This window comes from Agelaius tricolor, unplaced genomic scaffold (genome assembly GCF_023055355.1).
Source record: "Agelaius tricolor isolate 1412-34295 unplaced genomic scaffold, bAgeTri1.0.p SCAF_2, whole genome shotgun sequence".
NCBI lineage: Eukaryota > Metazoa > Chordata > Aves > Passeriformes > Icteridae > Agelaius > Agelaius tricolor.
Window position 1 is genome coordinate 12,343,474 of NW_027269262.1, and position 20,249 is coordinate 12,363,722.

General features: G+C 39.3%; 1 protein-coding gene across 1 annotated transcript in view; it reads right to left on the reverse strand.

Moving 5' to 3' along the window:
* Positions 1-20,249, reverse strand: part of GMDS (GDP-mannose 4,6-dehydratase) — a 409,468-nt gene that overhangs the window by 72,589 nt on the left and 316,630 nt on the right. Inside the window, exons 8-9 of the mRNA XM_071452998.1 lie at positions 10,464-10,582; positions 864-960 (exon numbers count right to left, since the gene is read on the reverse strand). Coding sequence (XP_071309099.1) covers positions 864-960; positions 10,464-10,582 — 216 coding nt within the window. The remainder of the gene's footprint in view (positions 1-863; positions 961-10,463; positions 10,583-20,249) is intronic.

Here is a 20,249-nt window from a genome sequence, read left to right on the forward strand (position 1 = left end):
TGCTATGTCAGCAGCCAGTGGGGCTTGTGTCACTTTCCCCAGCAGAGGAGAAATCCTCTCCTGGGTACACCCACTCCCAAATAGCACAATTGAGGCTACTGTTCCCTGTGTCCTGAAACTAGACTTCAAACTGTACCTTCTCTGTGCATTGCCACCATCCTGCCTGACCTGGAAATACTACTAGTTTTTTCCTTCTCCCAGAATCTTCACTAGGTGATTGGAGCAGAGGGTTTAGGGATTTGGTCCAGCCAGCAGCACGTGCTGGCTTAGCAGATTTCACTGAGGCATTCCTGGGAGTAAAGATATGTTCTGCAAACGGGCATTTGCTGAGTGGGACCCCCCAAAGCACACGAGCACATCTAAACCAGAATTTTGCAGCACCCACAGTTACCCCACCCAACGTAAGCTGGACAGGGGACACTCAGTGGCTGGAGCTGAAACACTACCGCGAAAACACAGAGGGTGGAACTTTATAACCAACCCCATCCGTGCCCTCCTTCTGCTTTCCCTGCTTGCAGCTGGAGAAGAGATGCCCATATTCCCATTCACAAAGAGCTGGTTTATGCTTTGTTTTGTTTCCCATATGATGTTTTAGCCCCTCAGCACTGCCTCTCCCACTCGGTAGGGTGACCAAAGAGGAGCAGCATCCCTGTGCGAGGGCCACCCGCTCCTCCCGCCTGCTCCTTGTTTCTTCCCAGGTAGCTGGCTGTGAGGGGCCAGCAAGCAGGTTAATTTAGAGCTCTAAAAGCTGGCAGCAGGAGTGCAATTAACCCGTTTTCACAGACTGCTGGCCAAATGCAGCAATTTATTGGCTGAGTGATTGGATTATTCGTTTGCAAAGCTAAGAGAGGGCATTTTCTTACCACTTCAGTTGGCCTGTAGTACTTGTGATTGACCGTCACATGAATCTTGCCAGTTTCTTTGCATCGTCCCACTTCATTCTCATTCTTCCCTTCCCACCTGTAAAGAAGATAAACATTTAATCAACCCATAATTACTTTAGTGCTCTGATCTTACCAACATTTGGCCGGCTTTCATTTACTTGAGGCTGGTGTCAATTCTCCCTGCAGGACAGTATAAACTCATTAGCTAAAGGAACAAAGGGAGAGTTTAGACTTGAATAGAGTAACAATGGCTTTTGAAGTCTTTGTTTTGGTTTTTGATTCAGTGGAAGGTCTAAAATACAGGACTTCCAAATTAAACACATAATGCTAAGGGAAAATAAAATGCCCTGATTTCAGAATGTCTCATGTATCTGCAAATAAATATGACAGTGAGGTTTTTCATTTGTGGATTGGTTCAAAGCTGTTTTCTTAAAATACTTTTAATTCTTGTATTTTGGCCAATACTTTCAGGAACTCTTTAATCTGTTAATTTTATAGACAAGAAGCTCTGTTTGAATAGCATTAAGCTGCATAATTTAATTTGTACTTAACTAGAAAAAACAAAACAAAAACAGTTCTTGGGTTTTCGGTCCTACCTCGACATGGCACTCCACATACATGTATTGTAAATTCTACTTGCTACCTGTGAGCTGAAAGCCAGCTCCCTCAGTACAAATTAGTTTCATATGTGTTGAACAGCCTGCAATTTGCTGCAATTCATGTGATCTGGTTGTGCTGTGAACTATTTTCTTAGGGACTGTCCTGGTTTCAGGAGCAGCAGAAGAGGAATGGTTTGGTGGGTGAACAGCTCTGCCTTTGGGGAGGTCAGGCTGCAGCCTGGAAGCCTGGGGACAGTGCTCCCACTCCAAGTAAATGCTTCAGATAACATGTGTAGGAATGTACATCAGTGCATCAAATGTTATCCCCTGAATGCACAAAATCCAGAGTTATGATTGAAATTCTATCCTCTCTTTGCATTTTGCTTTTAAGTATATATATGTACCATGGGGCTCTGAAGCCACTTGGCTTAAGAATGTGATGATGAAATTCTCTAGCTTTTTTATGTTTAAGTAAAATCTATATAAATTAAATCAGTGCTGTGATTTAGGCTATTTAGCCTCAGTCACCAGCAAGGAAATAAAAGCACCCCTAGCGTCCCACTTACTGATTTTTCTCCCAGCTCTCAGGATTTTGTCACAGATATGATTTCTCCTTGCTCCCCTGCCCCCTCAGGCTCCTAGAAGAATTTAATTCTTTGACAATCTCAGCCTTCATTTAGGAGTTTCTAGCCCTGAGGGCTAAGGAGGAAAGTCTGAAAATGTGACCTCTGTGTACCCATGAAGGTTTAAACACTGAAAGGCAGAAGGAAATACCAAATATGCATTATTGCAAGTTCTTAAATCTCACAAATTTTAAAACACAGCTCATGACTTTTGAATGACTAGCAAAGCCTGTAGGATGCTTGATACCACGAACATTTGACATTGAAATAATGTCCTACAGATAATAGTGACAGTGAAGTCAGCTGTTAATGGGGCATGCCATGATACCAAAGACGATTTATAATTTAAATTTTCTTCCTTCTTTTTTCTTTTGCAGTTGCTCTGTTGTGAGCCTGAACTGCAAAGTTTTCATTCAGAAGCCAAAACTAACATTAGTCCCTCCCTTTACAGGGCAGAGGGTAAAAATGTGCAGGACTCAAATGAGCTTAATAGAAAACCAACCATCACCAGTTAAACAACAGGAAGCTCTTAGATCAGGAGACGTCAGTTGTTGTTGGAGGTCACTGAGCAGAGAACCCCATTTAACACCCAAAAGGCTCCAGAAGGCTCAGCCAGCCAGCACAGACTCACTTAATGTCGCTATCAAAGTTATATAACAATAGAAATAGCTTGAGGAGAAATCTCCACCCGTTTTGTTCAGCCCAGTAATGTGAAAAGTTCACAAGGAGGAAAAAAAAAAAGAAGTGCTTCTCATTGTGAACAAAGTAACATTTGATAGCTGCGCTTCTAATTACTCCTGGCACCTCGATGCTCACAGCTGGGATCATCACACAGCCGATAAAAGAGACTGTGTGGGGGCCAGCCTGACACCAGGACCAAGACATCCATTTTGCCAACCAACTCCCCCTCCCCACTCCTTCAAACCACAAGGCAAGAGAAAAAAAAACACACCGAAGCCATCCTTAATTTATAGCCAAATTGCAGTCAGAATTTTTGACCGGAAAATATCATGCCAAATTATCCTAAAGCATCAGCATGGTGGAAGGGGGCATGGGGAACCCTCATGTTGTGCTGCGGTTTCAGCTAGCTCCAGCCACAAAGATTACCCAGCTTGCTGCTCTGCAGGGCAGATGCCCACACAGGCACCAAAACAGCCTTGTGTAAATTGGGGAAAACACAATGGATCCCTGGCTGGAGAAAGTTTGGCTCATGAGGACTGGGCTAAATTTATAGAGAACAGGGAGTGGATCCCTGCAAGCCCAGCTGGTGCCAAAGCCCAGAGCTCCCACGCAGACACCACTGGCCTGGTGCAGGCTTTGCATAGAACACTGCTCCTCGAGCCTCTGCAGCGAGGCCACTGCCTGCCCCACGCTGCCTGGCTTCACCCTCCCACTGAAGCAAGGGATGGGCTTCCTGTCACAGCTGGTGGCCTCAGCCATGTGCCAGCATGTCCTGCACCTGGAGAAGGATGGGTGAGACCATGGAACTGCTCCTGACAAAGCAGGTTTGATACCCTTTGCATCTACGTTGCCATGTTGGGTGCCTCGCTGATGGAGATGGGTGCTTTGGGATTGCTTGGGGTGATGGTCAATGGTCAGCCATGGTGTTTCGTGGGAAATTCCATATATCTTACCCCTGAAATCAAAATATTTGTCACAAATGCAATTTGGAAAAATACCTGATTTCAGGTCAGCTGGACTGTTTTGTTTATTTCCTAACCTCCACTTAAAGACAGGATAACTTAAGTTAGAATTTTTTAAGCCATTCTGAAAGACAGAAAGAAAAAAAAATCCATTCTGAAAATGTAAAAGCCTTTCTTTTAGATATTATTAATATAATTTGTGTCAGGCTAACACTAATGGAACTTACTGAAACCAAAACTTTACTGAAACTAAAACTTCCATAATGCTTTGATTTTCCGCTATCAGTGACCTCACAATTTTCCATGAAACTAAGATTCAAATGCATGAACAGGTTTACTTGCTTGAAAAGTTCTTCACACCAAGAGCTTTTAAACTCTGGATTTACAGTGGGATGGATTGCATTTAATTTATGGCTAATTTCATATCATTAACATATGACTATTATTATCAGTGTTGATGAATGCTTCTTTGGATTTTTTTTTTTTGGAGGTTCTGATTATTTTTCATTTCCTATAACTATTCAGTTAGAGAGCAAGTTTCAAGCAATGAAAATTCCCAGAGGTATAGAAGATTCTATGAGGATGAAAAGCTGGGGTACCCGCCTGGTAGGGTGTGAGGTGGGCAGGAAAGGAAACAGGGGAGCCAGGATAATTGAAGAGGGGTGGGAATAGCACTGCAAATGGACCAAATGGTCTGGCTGTAACTGACGAGGAAATAAGTCAAAGTACATATATTTTTGAGGTGGTGAAGAAATAAAATAAAAATGAAAATTGTTACAGAAGCAGAGGTAAACTGAACAAGTATATGCATTTCATGTCCTTGCTTGATCTTTACATAAAAACAGAATCCATAGCATTAAAAAAAAAAAAATTCAAAACCACTAAAGGCTACAGCTGCTCAGCTTCTTTATGAAAAATAAAACTATTACAATCATCTTTATAATAAAATAAATGCCAATGGAAAATATTTTAACATTTGAAACTGAACAGTAAATTAAATAAAAATAAAATTTTATGAAGAATTTGCTTTTCCTCCCCAGGAATGATATACCATTTGTGTAAGTTTCAGATCAGTGGCCTGATTTCTACTACACAGAATATTAAGCCAAAGCACTTAATTCTGTCCTGGCACATTATAAATAGCAAAACTGACACCATATAACAGACCATTAATATCTTTTTGAGGGTAGTCTTTTGTTGGGAAACTTTAAACATGGCTCTTCATATGTTCCTTTGCCACCAACTCCACCACCAACCTTGCCAGCAGATCTGAAACATCAAAGTAATCATAGATACTGGGATTGCTTAACCATGACCTTGTGCTTAAATCAAAAGCATGCTACCATAAAGGAATGTATTAATTTTTTTTTCAAAAGCTCTGATGAATCAGGTAGTAATTTTTTTTTTACTAGTCCAATAGTATATTGCATAATAATTGCTACTCCCCATATTACAAGATGATTAAAAAAATACATGCTAGGCTTCCTATTTTTTGTTTGGTTTTTTTTTTATTCATTCCAATTCATTGGAAGCCTTTGGAAGCCCTGTCCCTTTACTCCATTTTGTGAAAGTTGGTGTTGGGAAAAAAAATGTTTTCTCAAAGAATATTAATGCTTCTGTGAAAATTGAAGCATTATGGAAAGAAAATTTTAGTTTCAAGTAAGCTCCATTAGTATTAGCCTGACACAAAATTATATTAATAATATCTAAAAGAGAGGCTTTTTCATTTTAAGAATGGATTTTTTTTCTTTCTTTAGAATGGCTTAAAAAATTTTAAGTTATTCAGTCTTTAAGTGGAGGTTAAGAAAAAAACAAAGAAGTCCAGCTGACCTGAAATCAGGTATTTTTCCAAATTGCATTTGTGACAAATATTTTAATTTCGGGGGTGGGATATATGGAATTTCCCACGAAACACCATATTTCATTCTTGCCTAGTCTCTCTATTGGAGAAACTCTCATATCTCCTATGTAGTCAGATAATTAAGACTATTATAGCCTTCAAGTCTTAATTTCAATTTAGAAAGAGTTATTGCGTCTGCTTGCAGATAAAGCCTTGTATCAATGAGGAAGTAATGAGGGCCTGCTCAGCCGAAGGAATTAATTCTCCAGTTGAGGTGGGTTAAATGCCCCCTGAAATATATACTCTTTTTTGAGAATTATGACAAAGCTGGTGAAATCCTAAATGAGGACTCTTTTTTGTGAGGGTTCACCCAGGCCAGCATTCTTCACTGATATGGCTGGGTTCCTTTTCGCTACCTCTCTTCAAAATGCCTCCAGTTGCTGTATGAGATTCTGCTCCCTTCCTCTTCATCTGAAAGCTTTTCATTTTATTTTCTGATTTAAATATAACACAGAGCACTGACCAGCCAGCAATTTTTGGTGGGCAAAAGCCAGATCTGGAAATAGCAGCTGTTTTGCTGATGACTGCTGATGGCTTCTCCTCCATGTCCCACATGCTTTCCATTCTTACAGCAATCCTTCAAATCTCATGTGTTTCTGTAACTCAGCTTTCCATTTTAAGATAAAAAGAAAAAAACAAACAAACAAAAAACCCCCAACAAACTAACCAGAAAAACTCTCCTCCCTCAGTTCAATCTCAGTTCAACCCTCACTGTCACTGAAGAGGCCACAGGAGTTCACCTCAGAAGACCTTATAGCTTATCAGCAAACTTCCCGTTTTTAGGCTGATCTTTTATAAGACCAACTAGTATGTTAGTCAAGATAAGATTTGTATGTGGAACCAAATGACTACAGTAAAATATTTGTTTTTTTCTGAACTAATTCTGATCCTGGAAGCAATGAATATTTCTGTAACAAATGTGCATGCATTTTTATGTTAATAAAAACCACAATAAATCTTTCTGTAGCTTGAACAGGTTTTCTTTTTTTCTTTTTCTTTTTCTGTTGGTTTTTTTTTTTTTTTTTTGTTGTTGTTTTTTTTTTTTTTTTTTTCAGTTTCCACATTTGCAGACAGGAGTCTTTGTAGCAGTCTGCAAAGAACTCTGAGTGCTGTAGTGGTTTCAGGCTATCTTTGCAATCCTGTTCTAATTTAATAAGATTAATGGCAGAAAATTAGTCAAGACAGGCGTTTGCCTGTTTCGTTTACCCTGCTGAAGTTCAAATTATAGGCGGGAAGTGTTTCCCCCAAGTACCACTTAATTAGTAATAGGCAGAAGGGAAAGTAAAAGCAAAAAAAACCGTAATCCTTACAGGGGAAAAATATTTGTAGCTCTGAGGCTTTCCTGTTAGTACAAAGGACTGAATTTGAATGATTCAGAGGACTATATAAATATAATTTGAAATTTCTCCCTTGAAAAAAAAATATAAGAGGAAAACATCCACCCCAGGTAGATAAACTTCCATGAACACTTTGCAGTCATTTCAGAGAGAGAATCAGTCTCATTGCAGCTGTACATTTCATTAGTTACAAAAATGTAGTAAAGTTTCTCTCTTTCTTGTTTTGGCTAGAAGACATAGTCCTGACATGTGCTAATGACTGGCTAGGACAGAATATTATGTTATGTTCTTGGAAAGACTTTTTAGGCTGTCCTGGATTTTCAGCTGTACAAGTTAATGTGAATTGTTAGGAAGACAAAAATCCCTAAAAAAATAAAATAAATATTTTTAGTTGGTTGATGAGGCAGCCAGGATCTCTTTTTTCCTGTTCTCTACTGCAGTATCATGATGTGACAGCTAAGATTTTACATTTGAAACTTTCCTTGACAAAGCACAAAGTAGGGGTAGTTAAGAGCCCTTGAACATGTGCCCAGTTTTCTCAGATGTGGTTTGAGCTCTGCCAGCTTTTGTTTGCCATGACATCTATCTTAGACATTTACTCCATCATTTCATCAATGTAAAGGCTGCTGGAAATCTCTCAGATAAGTTTTTGAGGTTGAAACATTTCAGAAAATCTTGCAATCCTGCAAAAAAACCCCAGAAACCTCAGATAACTCAACCAACTTTGAGGAACAGTAATAGGAAGAAGGGAGCCATCCTTGTGGGAACTTGTTTAGCTGTTGCACTCTGGTTCATTGGTTCTTAGGTGCCCCATAAACTGAAGAGTAACAGATCAATGGGATCACCAGTGGGGTCTCACAATGCTAAAAGGGAGGATTTTTCTGCCAGGCTACTCCCTGAAGGAGATATATTCAAACTGGAGGAGGTGGGAGTAGAAATTCATTGGGGCTTTCAAAGAAAGGTTGCCAGACAGAGGTTACCAGACAGCTGGCCAAGGACCATGTGTGTGTGCTGCAAAAGCATGGGTCAGGCTGACACCTGGAAAAACTATGGAGGTTCTTAACAAAACTTCCCAAATCCTGAGGAATATTTTACATTTAGTGCAATTTGAAAGATGAGCAGTGGCTACAGGATGAGTAGTGGGTGTGTTGTAATGTTATTCTCGCCTTGGGAGCAGGGAGAAAGGTTTATCTGAACAGGCTACATGCAAAATGTTAAAAGTTACACCACTGTCAAAATGATCAGCAACAAAATTATCACTAGCACTTAAAATGTCACCTCAGTCACCATATGTATAGTTATTTATATATCACCTGTAAATGGCTTAGGAATTAAAAATTTATTCACAGGAAAGAAAAACTTAGAAGAGCCAAAGGGAATAGAAAACAAAGCATGCATTTCTAAAGCAATTTATGTTCCTAAAAATCCATGTCAGTAGGTGTCATGTGAGTTCTTACACAATTTCTGCAACTTGCTGCTATTGATTAGTAATAAGAAAAGGCAATTGTGCCTTCGTACACACAAAATACCTGCTCTCCTTGACATTTGGAGTTATACTGTAAAGTTTTTTTCAGAGATCAGATTGTGACTGATTCAGTTGAAATACTGACTCCATTAAATATCAACATAAATGATACACAGACTACCATATGGAGCCATATGTGAGCAAAAAAATTAAACAAATAGGACACAAAATTTTGAGTGTTAGGAACAACTAAATCTGAAGTATTCCTTTAATATCCCCTCTATAGCAGAAGCTACTAATAGAAGTACTTTCACTTTTATTTCTGGCCTTGTTATTTTCTTAAGGTTTTCTTGAGGACTTAATTTGCCTTCTGAAAAATGCATGCTGATTTGTCACTCTTGGGAAATGCTGAGACTTCTTAGACCAACACCAAAGCAGGGAGTTCAGTTTTAAACTAAAGGATAAATTTAGTGACATCAAAAGAAACAGTGATGTGGGGAACATCTGCAAATAAAAACATTCAGCTAGGTACTGACCTTTACATATCAGACTCTAATTGTAGGTAATCAAAACTAAAAAATTGAAAGAGTTGTTCACCAAACATTTATTGTTGCTTTGACAAATAATATTAGACAGGGACATGGTAGTTCTCCAAATCACTAGAATTCTTACTCATATGGAGCAGTTGAATCTGCAGCATTTTCCTATCCATTCTTACTAGGTAGAATTAACTTATAAACACAAGAAACTAAACTATAAAAAGAGAAGAAAAATTAAGAAAGACAAAGCAATTATTAGAGCTCCTACTATTTCCCCTTTAGACTTTCAAACCTTAGTACTCTAAAGGTATATGAGACAATGTGTGATTACTGGGACATCTTGCAATCAAGAGATGTGAAAAACATTGAGAGAAACTTATTCCCCAAACGGAGCTTTTGGGTTAGAAATACTATTTATATGGTCTCTCTCTCCCTCATCAGAATTTTTTTTTCTGGAAGTTGATGCCAAAAATTGAAACCAGACTAAAAACTCATTGAGGAGAAAATGTTATTACCTCCCCAGCCACCCACTGGCTGTTCAAATAATATTGTATATATCTGTGCACTTCTGCATATTTATTGAATTTGTCAAGTTTTTGTTCCCAAGTAAAACTTATTGGCCCTGTCAAAAGTTCACCAGCTGCACAAGTGACTTTGATGGCCTGAGGAGCAGCCCTGGCGCTAGCGTCATGGAAGAGCCTGTGGCTTTCCTCTCCCTTTTCCAGCTGAGATTGGTATGTTGATGCATGGGGCCCAGAGAAGATACAGAAGGAGGGAAATTGAAAAAATAATAAACAATAAAAATATAAATTACAGAAAGCGCTCACCAAGCCATCCTGGTTTTATTATACGGCCTTGGGAAGGAATTTTGTATTTTCAATCAAACTATGTGGGATATGCATTGTAAACATTCTGCACCCACTGCTCAACATTTCTACGGCTTAGTAGAAGAAGAGCTGATAGGAATGTGGAGCGGTTTGCTACATGAGCCATGCAGTGTGACTGATGGGCTGTCACCTGGAAAGAACAGGGCTGGTAGGTGTCACCTCCTCTTCAGATGGCAGAGGGTGGGAGCAGGACTGTGGGGATCTGGGGCACAGAACAGAGAATTGGGCAGAAAAGCCCCTCTTGCAGGAAGGTGATGAGCAGCACCCTGGTACTAACATCTTTGGAGGGGCTTCCCTACCCCAAGACAGGAAGAACAAAGAATGAAGGCTTTGATAAAAAAATTTAGATTAACCCATCCATCTTTCTGTCTTATGATCTAGGGGGCAACACTAGACATATCTGCTGTGGCAGTCATTCATGCATGGAAGGTCTCATATGTTACAAGTAGAAAGTGGGGGGGGGGGGGGGGGGGGGGCGGCGGAGGGGGGAAGAAGAATGTAGACAAAAAATACTCTGTTTTGTCCCAGTAAATATGAGAGGCTGGAAATGTTCAACCTGTGGCTACTCTCTCCTCCTCATACTTACACAATGGTTTTCCCAATGTGCTTAAATGACTTTTCCACAAATTCACGGACACTGTGGACCTCCCCAGTGGCTATGACAAAGTCCTCAGGCTCATCCGTTTGCAACATCAACCACATGGCCTGCAGAAAGATAAACAAAGTCAGATTCAGTGCACATGTAAGTGGCCTCTTTGGTACATGATATTGTATTACCACATTTTTGATTTGGAAATAACTACACATACACACACATACCCCAGGCTGGGGAAATTAGCACTTTCTTTACACAGTGGCTATTAACCAGTTCAGTGCAACTCTGAAAAGAGTTCAATTATTTCTTATTACAGAAAACAGTGCTGTATTTGATTTTCAATTTGTTTCACAGCAGGAGTTTCTGCAGGGGAGACTTTAATATGTTTACTTTTGAACACTGAGACTTGGTTTAGTGCTCATAAGCATGGATTCACTTGTTTAAAGCACTGCATGAATTGACATTGATATGGGGAAAAGATCAAAATTTTGTAATGTTTCAGTCCAGAGTGCTGTTGTCTGTCTGCTACAGAATGATGTCAAACTCACTGAAGCATGAAAATATGGGTCATTTCAGCTGCTTCTTCTGCCACATTTGTTTTGCCTAAGCTGAGATTTTAATTAAGAGTAAGTATTTTAAAAGGTATTTAACCAAATTAATCTGGTTTTCCTGCTGAATATGTGTTCAATGTTAATATTAAAGTACGGTAGAAGAAACTTTTCACACAGGAATGAGAAAACCCTGGTGGAAAAGTGACACAACCATTAACATCAGTTTCAGAGGACTGTTCATGAAGCAAGAGTTTTGCAGTATCTTTTGAAGCAAAACCTTATCTGATTGCCAACATATTTGCATTTCATGGGACCAGTTTTTAATTCCCACAGCAATGTCTTTCACAGAGTCCTCTCCCACAAGCAAGTAAGGATGGGTGGGCGCCATCTCAGAGGGCTGGCCAGCTAAGTCAGCATGAAAGCTGGAAAGCAGATGGAAAAGAGGTATTCAAAGACATGTGTGACTTGTCTGAGATATCACCACAGGTACATTTCAATTTTCTGATGTGCAAGACAGTGCTCTAGTGACTTGACTGTCTGACTACATAGGAGCTGTAGGTGTACAGAATAATTATTACTTTAGATCAATCAAAATTATGCAAACGCTTCATTTCCTTTGGAGAGGAAAAGGGAATACTTGTATGGCATGATCCTTGTTTAATAAATAACCAGAAAAGGGAAACAAAATAAATCAACTCTCTCTCCATATAGTAAAAAGTACTGTCATCCTCTCACATTGTAATCCATGATGCTATTTGCATTGACCTCTTCACATCAGCTTTAAAGAAAACAACTTTAGTAGGTCCCTTGATGGTAGTGGATACTCTGCAAATCAGATTAATAAAAGCTTTGGGATAGCCCAGTTTCTCTTGGTAAATATCACCTGAAATATTCAATTTTTCCTCTCTATTCTCAATAAATCAGTGGTCTACATAGCAAGGCAATACATTCCACTTAAATGGTTATAAGTGTGAGCCATTTTTCTTTACAGTTATTATTTTATGCATCTTCCAAAGTTTGGACAAGATTTTATTAACATGCTCATTTTGAACCTTTTTACTTCTTGAATGTGCATGGAAAGCTCAGTTTTGGGCAACTGCTGTGTAAGTCCTTGACATAAATTATAAATTGTGCTTTAGGGAGATGACCTGCTGGGCAGGACAATGGCAGCAACTTTATTTTTCCTTTCCAGGATTGAGCATCCTAGCCAATGACGCAGAAATACCCAAATGGCTGATGAAACTCATCTTGTGGGGAGGAGATGTCTTAACTTGTATCTCTCATATGAGCTTTTTTGGAACACTGGGGTTTCCCTGCTGATTTGAGAGGTCACCGTAAATCACCAGCTTCTGTTTCTTCATGACAGGACAAGCCTGCAAGATTCACAGTAGCAGCAGCTGCACAGAAAGGTAACAGGAATATCTATAAGATGAGTGCTTGATAGTTTTGGTTCTCCCCGCCTAGTCCCTGATTTCATAGACATTCAGGTTTCCTTACGCAGTCTAGCTGAAAACAACACACTTTCTTGAATGAGAGGGCACTATTTGGGCAAAAAAGGATTTCCAACATTAGAGAATCAGTCAATCAGGGACAATGGTTCTCCTCCCAGCTTTGGTGGATGTTTGCTGTACATAATGAACTCCTTTTCTTGCCTTGACACTGTAGTGTCAGTTACATTGGAAAGAGATGCAACAACAAAACATCATTTATTGGTAAAAATTCCCCCTTACCCAAAAATGCTACACTGGTTGACTGAATATGCAATTAGCATAAGCACCTGCTATTTACTATGTTGGTAAAGTAATATTAATATGTCTAAGCAGAAGCAGAATCAGACTTCCAACAATTTTTGCTACCCCTCCACTTTTAAACACCTCTGTATTGTAATTCTTTTGACACAGTTTCAATGCCAAGACATTCAGCAATCCAGTGAGTATTTAAAATATTTACACATTACTTTTTGTATTAATATGAAATAGAGTTGAAAGTTTCCCTTTACTCTAAACTACACCCTACACTGAAGGAGGCAGCTGCAAAATCCTATCAAAAAACAGCCTTTGACAGTGGTCCCAATGAGGTTTTATGCATTTGGATTTATCAACTCTTGTCTAGCATTTCAAAAAGCAGGCAATCACTGTCTCAGCAATGCAACTTAAACTGCAGTAAATTTTGACAGGATCAGCTTAGAAATGATCAAACAATGCAGAAAGAGTTGCTAAAAGTGATTTTTGCTTCAAATCCTACCAGGAAAGAATGTTTAGATTAATGGTTACTTGAGAGTCTATCATTGTGGGTTCTTTTATTTTTTCTGGCATTCACAATTGTTGGCACTTAGAATTACCTCAATCCAATCAGGTATGAAAGAAATTAACATGCTAAAAATTACAAAGTAAGTGATAGCTCTGTTTTGCTTTGAGGAAGGTGACCAAATGCTGTTGCTTTGAATGGGTCTGCATGAACAGTCTGTAAAAAAATGCCAAGGCAAGTCAGAAGAGAGAAAAAACACTGAAGAATTTCCACAGTCAAAATTATATTTCCTCAGGTACAGCCCATGACAACCAATAAAACATCCATGTACAGACAGTAGCTATATCATTTCCCTACATCAAGTGCCAGGAATGTGATTCTCCTCACATCAGACTAATAAAGGTCCTTGACCTATGAATTTCTAGGCATTTCCTTTAAGAATTCACATTGTACCAGACTCGAGTCTGAGAACGAGAGGAAGGGGGGTGATACAGCTCCAGGTTTATTTGTCGTTACTGAATGGCTTACTGGTTTTAACAGAGGGGAAAAGCTTTGTTTAAATTTCCACTGAAAGTAATTAATGGTTATTGACTGGCAAATGAAGAACAGGTGACACTCTGAATTAGAAGATAAATGATCTCATGTTCTAGCGTGATAATGGGTTAGTAATTGCTACAAAGCCTCAGACTAGTGTGTCCCATCATAATGCTAGATCATGTCCAGAACACAAAGGCCTCTGTGTGAGAGGTATTCAGCCGTTCACCTCCCGATCCAGCTGCAGAGTGATTTGCTCCATTTATTCTCTGATGGACTGCACAACCGAGGCAAAAGTTCACCATTCTCACCTTCCTGTTCACATGCTGAACCACCTGACCCATGACATGGCTGAACTGGGATAAAAACATTGCCCAGCTTTGGCTCTTGGATATCTTTTAACCATCACAAGGTCATATATTTTAGGAATTTTTCTGGTGCAGGAACTGAGAATTGTGGATTTTCCTGTATTTCTTTGTGAAGGCTTTTTTGGATGGGCTGACAGCAAGTAAAGAAATTACTTGTTTTCCGTTCTGACACCCTCTCCCTAATTTTTTGCTCAGTCCAGATAACAAAATATGATGTAGATGTAGATAAAATGTAGATGTTTAAAAGGAGGAGAAAATTACCATGGAAACAATTCAGGCTTCAACTCTCTTAGAGTAAGAGTCTCCCCTTAATGGCAAAAGTGACAAAACATATTTTTCATCTTTGAATTCTTTTTTGCTCTGGTCTAGTGAGTCACAAAGTCTAAAGGCATTTCTATGTCATTTACTTTCAAAGACAGAAACCTAGAAGGAGATACGTAACTAGTCTAGCAAGCAGACATACTTTTATGATTATGTGGACTAGGATATCTGTTCTGCATGCCTGAACTCCAGCCTCTGCCAAAATCTTTCCTCTTTCATCCTTCCCCTCTACCCTTTTCTCTATATAAACCCCTTCCAGTAGTAAGCACCATTTTCAAGCAACATATCCAAAACATGAACCAGTCTTCTCCCTGCCCAAATTTCTTTCCTTATGCAGTGTGTTTTGCACCTGGGCTAGTAGGTGGGAAAACCCATGTTTGACTAACACAACCCCCACACAGATACATTTTGTGCATGCCACTGCCACTATGGTTGTGATGTGTCTGCTTGTCTCAAGAATCTAGAGTATGTTGTAGATGTGTTTCACCATTAACTTCCAGTCTAGCACCCCAGTAAGAAAACATTTATTAACTGGGCTGTCATCCATGGATAACAAAGATCCGGTAGTTGAGGTTATGTTTAACTCCATATATTGAGACTTTTGTTTCACTGTCTGCTCTCGTACTATGTATAATTAAAATGGGCTCATAATGAGGTACCTTCCTATTCAAGAGCAAAAACAAATTCAACTTTTGTTATTTTAAATCAGTGGATAATTTCTACTCTAGAAATAAAAGACTTTTTTTTTCAAAGAATAAGTATAAAGCCTTTTCATACGTCTCATCCAATTCAAGACCCAAAAGAGATATGACTGAACAGATCCCACAATGGGATAAATAGAAAATGTTCCTGTTGGTACTAGTTACTATTGCCTTGCACTGCTACATAGCAGCTTTTTCCAAGACCTATACTGTAAAAAAAACCCACTTTCACATGTATTTCTAGGTGTTATCTCTAGTCAGAGAAATTCTGACTCTGTATTTGCCACACATGGAGAAAAAAAAATCAAACCAAATCAGTAATGTTTACTTTAGGAGATGGAAGAGATAGTCGCAGCCTGATGCATGGTGCATTGTCTGTGAGTTTCAGAGGCAAAGAAGCAGAGGCTGGTGAATGTCTAGCTCTACTTACTTATCACTGCAGAAGGAATGGGTTACCTCAAGGCTGTCAACAATCAGGGAGCAATTTCTGACTAAGTCATAAAACATCACCACCTGGAGAGACCCAACAGTACATTATCACCATTTATAGAAATTCTGTCTTTATGGTATTCCATACTCTATTGTCTAGAAGTGGGCAGAAGCATTCAGTGGGTTGGATATGGTAGTCTAGTGATCCCAAACATAGCTATCCTGCTGTGGTCACCACTGAGAAGGAGAATTGAGCATTTTGGGCCAAAGCATGATGAGCCTTTGCAGGGATGTGGGAGCAAAGGAGAGCCTTCTCCCCATATGGTTAGCACAAAGGCCTGGCATGACTGCTGTTCCTGCGTGCATCATGAGGAACTGCTCCATTTGTGGCACAAAAGAGAGGGCTATTGTACCACCTCCCTCTCTGCATTGTCCCAACTCAACTGCCCTGGCATTGAGAGAGGCTGCTGGCATCTCCCGTGCCGAGCGACGTGTGGAGCTGTCCTGCCCACGCACTTCCTGCCTGTCTGGGATGCGGAGCAGTTCCAGATGCCATCGCCTGGCTCCTCCTGACACAACCCAGCTGACTGGCTGTGGTTTCTCAAGCTGCTACAGAACTGACCACAATTGATGGTCATGCCTCAGAAAAGTGAGATGGGGCATTGACTCAGAGCTCTGAACCCAAACCGGCTCCCAGTTTATCTGTTTACTCACTTTTGGAGGGGCAGAGAAGGAAGAAAAGGTGCTGCACCGGGGGCTGAGTCACCTACATCTGATTGACTTCTGTGACTGTTAAAAGAGTAGGTGTGTCCTGGGTGTACCCCATAGGCATCAAAGTGTGTTACATAAGGAGATTATGTAAAGGCACAGTGAGACTTAGATAGAATACACAGCAGAGGGGGAAAAAAAATCTCCTTACACATGTTTTGCACACAACAGGGGCACAGCACACATGGCTGAAAAACAGCAGTGAAGCTGAAGCACAGCACAGAAGTGTTGTGATCAGAGTAAATTGTAAGCTGTCCCTGCCTGACAGCCAGCATACAAAAGTGTTGGGCATGATCCCATGCTCCCTGCCACAATGGGAGTTCAGTCTAGAGTAATGACTATTGCTTTAGTACTTGTTTCTGACAATGTTATAGGTCAAGGCAAGCACGGCAGGGAGACTCTTGCCAAAGGAAACCACAGGGATGTGCTGCCAGGCATGCCGATACTCCCAAGAAACCAGTGACAGCAGGAATAATCAATGTATTACTAGGCCTTTTCCCCCCTAAATTACAGCCCTTCTTGCTCAGCTACTTAAAAAACAAGGGTGCACACCCAATAAGTAAGAACCTTACTGGGCTGTCACAGTTTGTATTTGAAAGGCAAACACAAGTTCAGGATTAAAGCCATTGTCTATCATTGCAATTGGTGACTCTTCACATGCTCAACCCTTTCTCAAAACCTCCAGCAACAGAGGTACTTCCCAAAAAGGGCAGGACACATGCCTCTTCCTTTCCTCTAAAGAGTCATCATCCTGCTTTCTCAGATTACCAAAAATCACAGCGTTGGTGCAAGATCTGTTGCTCAAGGAACCTCAATTCATGGAAAAACCCTTCTGAACACCATTTGAGTATTTATCAGATCTCATCAGTCTAAATACATTTGATATGCTTCTTCCTTAACTGTGTAATGCTGAACATAAGGACTCCAAAGTCTGTGTACAAAGTTTTTCCTTCAGCTGTGTCTTTTCTGCTCATGCAGAGGAAACATTGAGTACTTATGACATGGCAGCTGCTTCCATTCAGAAGAGTGACATTTGCAAACCATAGACATCACTGACACAATAAATATAAAATGGGAACAGATTTGAGATGAAAACAATTTCCTCTGAGAGAAAAAACACATCATTTAATAAGAAACAATGGACAATTTACCTTAAGAATCCCAAGAAAGTAAACAAACAGCAAGTCTCTTAGGAGATAGTATGAGATAGGGACTAATTTTATAAATTTTCTCAGAAATTTTTGAAGTTTCACTTGAGAAATTTCCGCAGAAGCAATTTGAAGCATGCTTGCATATTTAGTCAAATTCTATGATTTGGCTCTAGAGGTGAACTTGTTCAGAGCGCAGCTGTGTTCAGGTCCATGATATTTTCTTTCAAGTTGAAAGAGTGTAGTTGATACATTGAAAGACAATAATCCAACAATTACAAAGTTACTAAGATAATAAAATACCTGATAATCTTTGTGGACCATCTCAAAGGAAAACAATATCAATGTCTTCTGAAACAAAAGCCCTCACATCTGTAGGAAATATAGGAAATACTGTCTAACTTCTCTCCCAAAAGTAGATAGGCCAATTGTTTTACAGATCTCAGGGAGGACTCATGAAACTTTAGTAGGCAGTTCTATTAATAAAAACCACAAGAATTATAATCCAGATAAACCTTAAAGGTCAACCTTCCCTGTTAACGCAACATGATGTTTCTCACATGGACCTTGAGTAAACACAAAATTCTCATTTTGTTATCAAAAACTAGATTACTCCTTTTTTTTTTTCCCTTGTGTCACTGAATGTCAAAATATTGTTCTTTCAATATGTGGAAGTATTTGTATACAGTTTTATAACTGATCTTTAGTTGCTAGCTGGAGGCAAAAAAGAAACAGTAAAGCTGCTTGTTGGGAAACCTCAACCAACAATGAAAATTAATATAGTCCTTTTTTCCTGCCAAAAAGTTTTGAACAGATTTTTAGGTCCACAATGGTTTGTTTATTCTTCAAGTGGTTAGATTGGAAGTGACATGTGTGACACAAAGTAAATTAATGAAAAAATACAGAAAGGATGCACATATGCTCTGTTTCTTTCACTTTAATTTTGGAGGATATTGTCGCAATTGCTAACAAAGACCTTCTTTAAATTCTGTTTAAGAGAAAAGGAAAAGAAATTCAAAGCTAAAGAGAGAAAAAAAAAAAAAGAAAAATTTGAATTACAGAAAGTATGTGAGAGTTTTAACTACTCAGATTTGAATTACATAGACAAGACTATAGAACAAATACATGTTTTCCCAGGCTCCACCTAGCAGACAATTCGGAAAGATATTTGACCTGCTTTCCCCTCCCTTTTTACACTTCCAGAATTAATTTTCCCTGCTATTTTTATATGAATGTAAGACAAAATACCTCTTCATAAAGAGGCAGACTCCCATTTGACAGGATTACTCACCGCTAAAGTAAAGGGTTGTACCCAGGTTGCGGTGAGGGCAGAGAAGTCTTAGGGCCCCATGCCAGGAAGGGCTGGTTGGGGCCATGATCTAACCACAAGAAAATAGATGGGGCTTTCAAGTCAAGTACTGGCATGTTCACTGGAGCAAAACTATCAGCCTCAGAATAGTGCTCACAATGTAGATATTGATCACAAAATGTTTACAGTGCAACATTTGACTATGAAAAGATCCTGGTTCCTGCTTCTAACACCTGTTTACCTCCTATTCTTTCCGGGATTGCTTAAGCACCTACAGCTAAGCACAAGCTGACTTCTGCTCCTTCTGTGGGTGTCAGAGGCACAGCATGACCTATGGGCCAAGTACTACTGATCTCCACAGAAACAAAAATGCTGTTGTCCATACCACAACCCAGAAAATTGTTTTCTCTCTCCAAATCTTCCTTTCCTTTCCTCCTATCTGTCAAAACTGCCTCTGCAGTTTGTTAGCTTCCCTACTCCAGGTTTGTAGGTCTGCCCGGTGCCTATCCAGTAAGGGGCCCTGACTCAGGTTAAACCACTACTCGTACTCTAAAAAAATTGCTAAGAGCAGCAGAGAAGTGCCAGAGCACAGGCAGATAGGCTCAGAGATAATAAAGCAGCACTTCATAATGTTTATACATGTTTGAGGGTATAAGTGGGGAGGAAGAAGAATAATCTTTTAGGACCATAAGAGTAACAAAGCAAGAGCACTGAGACAAAATTTATGAACAGTATTATTGAAAAAAAATGCAGGGAGAAAGAGTGAGTTGATAACATAAAATTAACCTGAAATTTATTTCATAATTTATATTTCCCCTGAAAATTTCCAGAGTTCTTGCTTTACACTTTTGAGCATCATGCATTTTCTCCTCAGGCTGCAATGAGTTTCCCAAGATGTTACATTCCTGAATAGTAATCTAAAATAATTTAATTAAAATGTTAATTTACTTCTCTTGAGAAAAATATTTATATTGATTGGGCTCTTAAAAATTAGAATCCTTGTCTGAATAATCGGTGTAAATAAAGAGCCTGCTATCTTAAACACATCACTGAACTTCACTTTTTGATTTTATTGCAGTTTTCAGTGCACTGTAGTTGGAAGTAAGAAAGATTTCCACCATTAAGTCATTGTAACTTATAAGACAATGATAAAATTGCACATCAGGCACTGTTTTACTAACTATAGAAAGCAAGAAGTCACCTGAAAAAAAGGAAAAAAGGATGCTAAAGTAATATCATTCCTGGTACAATGGATTTTTTTTCCTTTCCCTTTACTAGAACATTTCAGGTGACAACATTTTGGAATTTGATGCTAAATTCTCCTGGCTGAGTACAGACTGAGACAAGAACACGACTTTGATGTCTCAGGGATACAGTAATGCAATACAGAGGGATTTATTT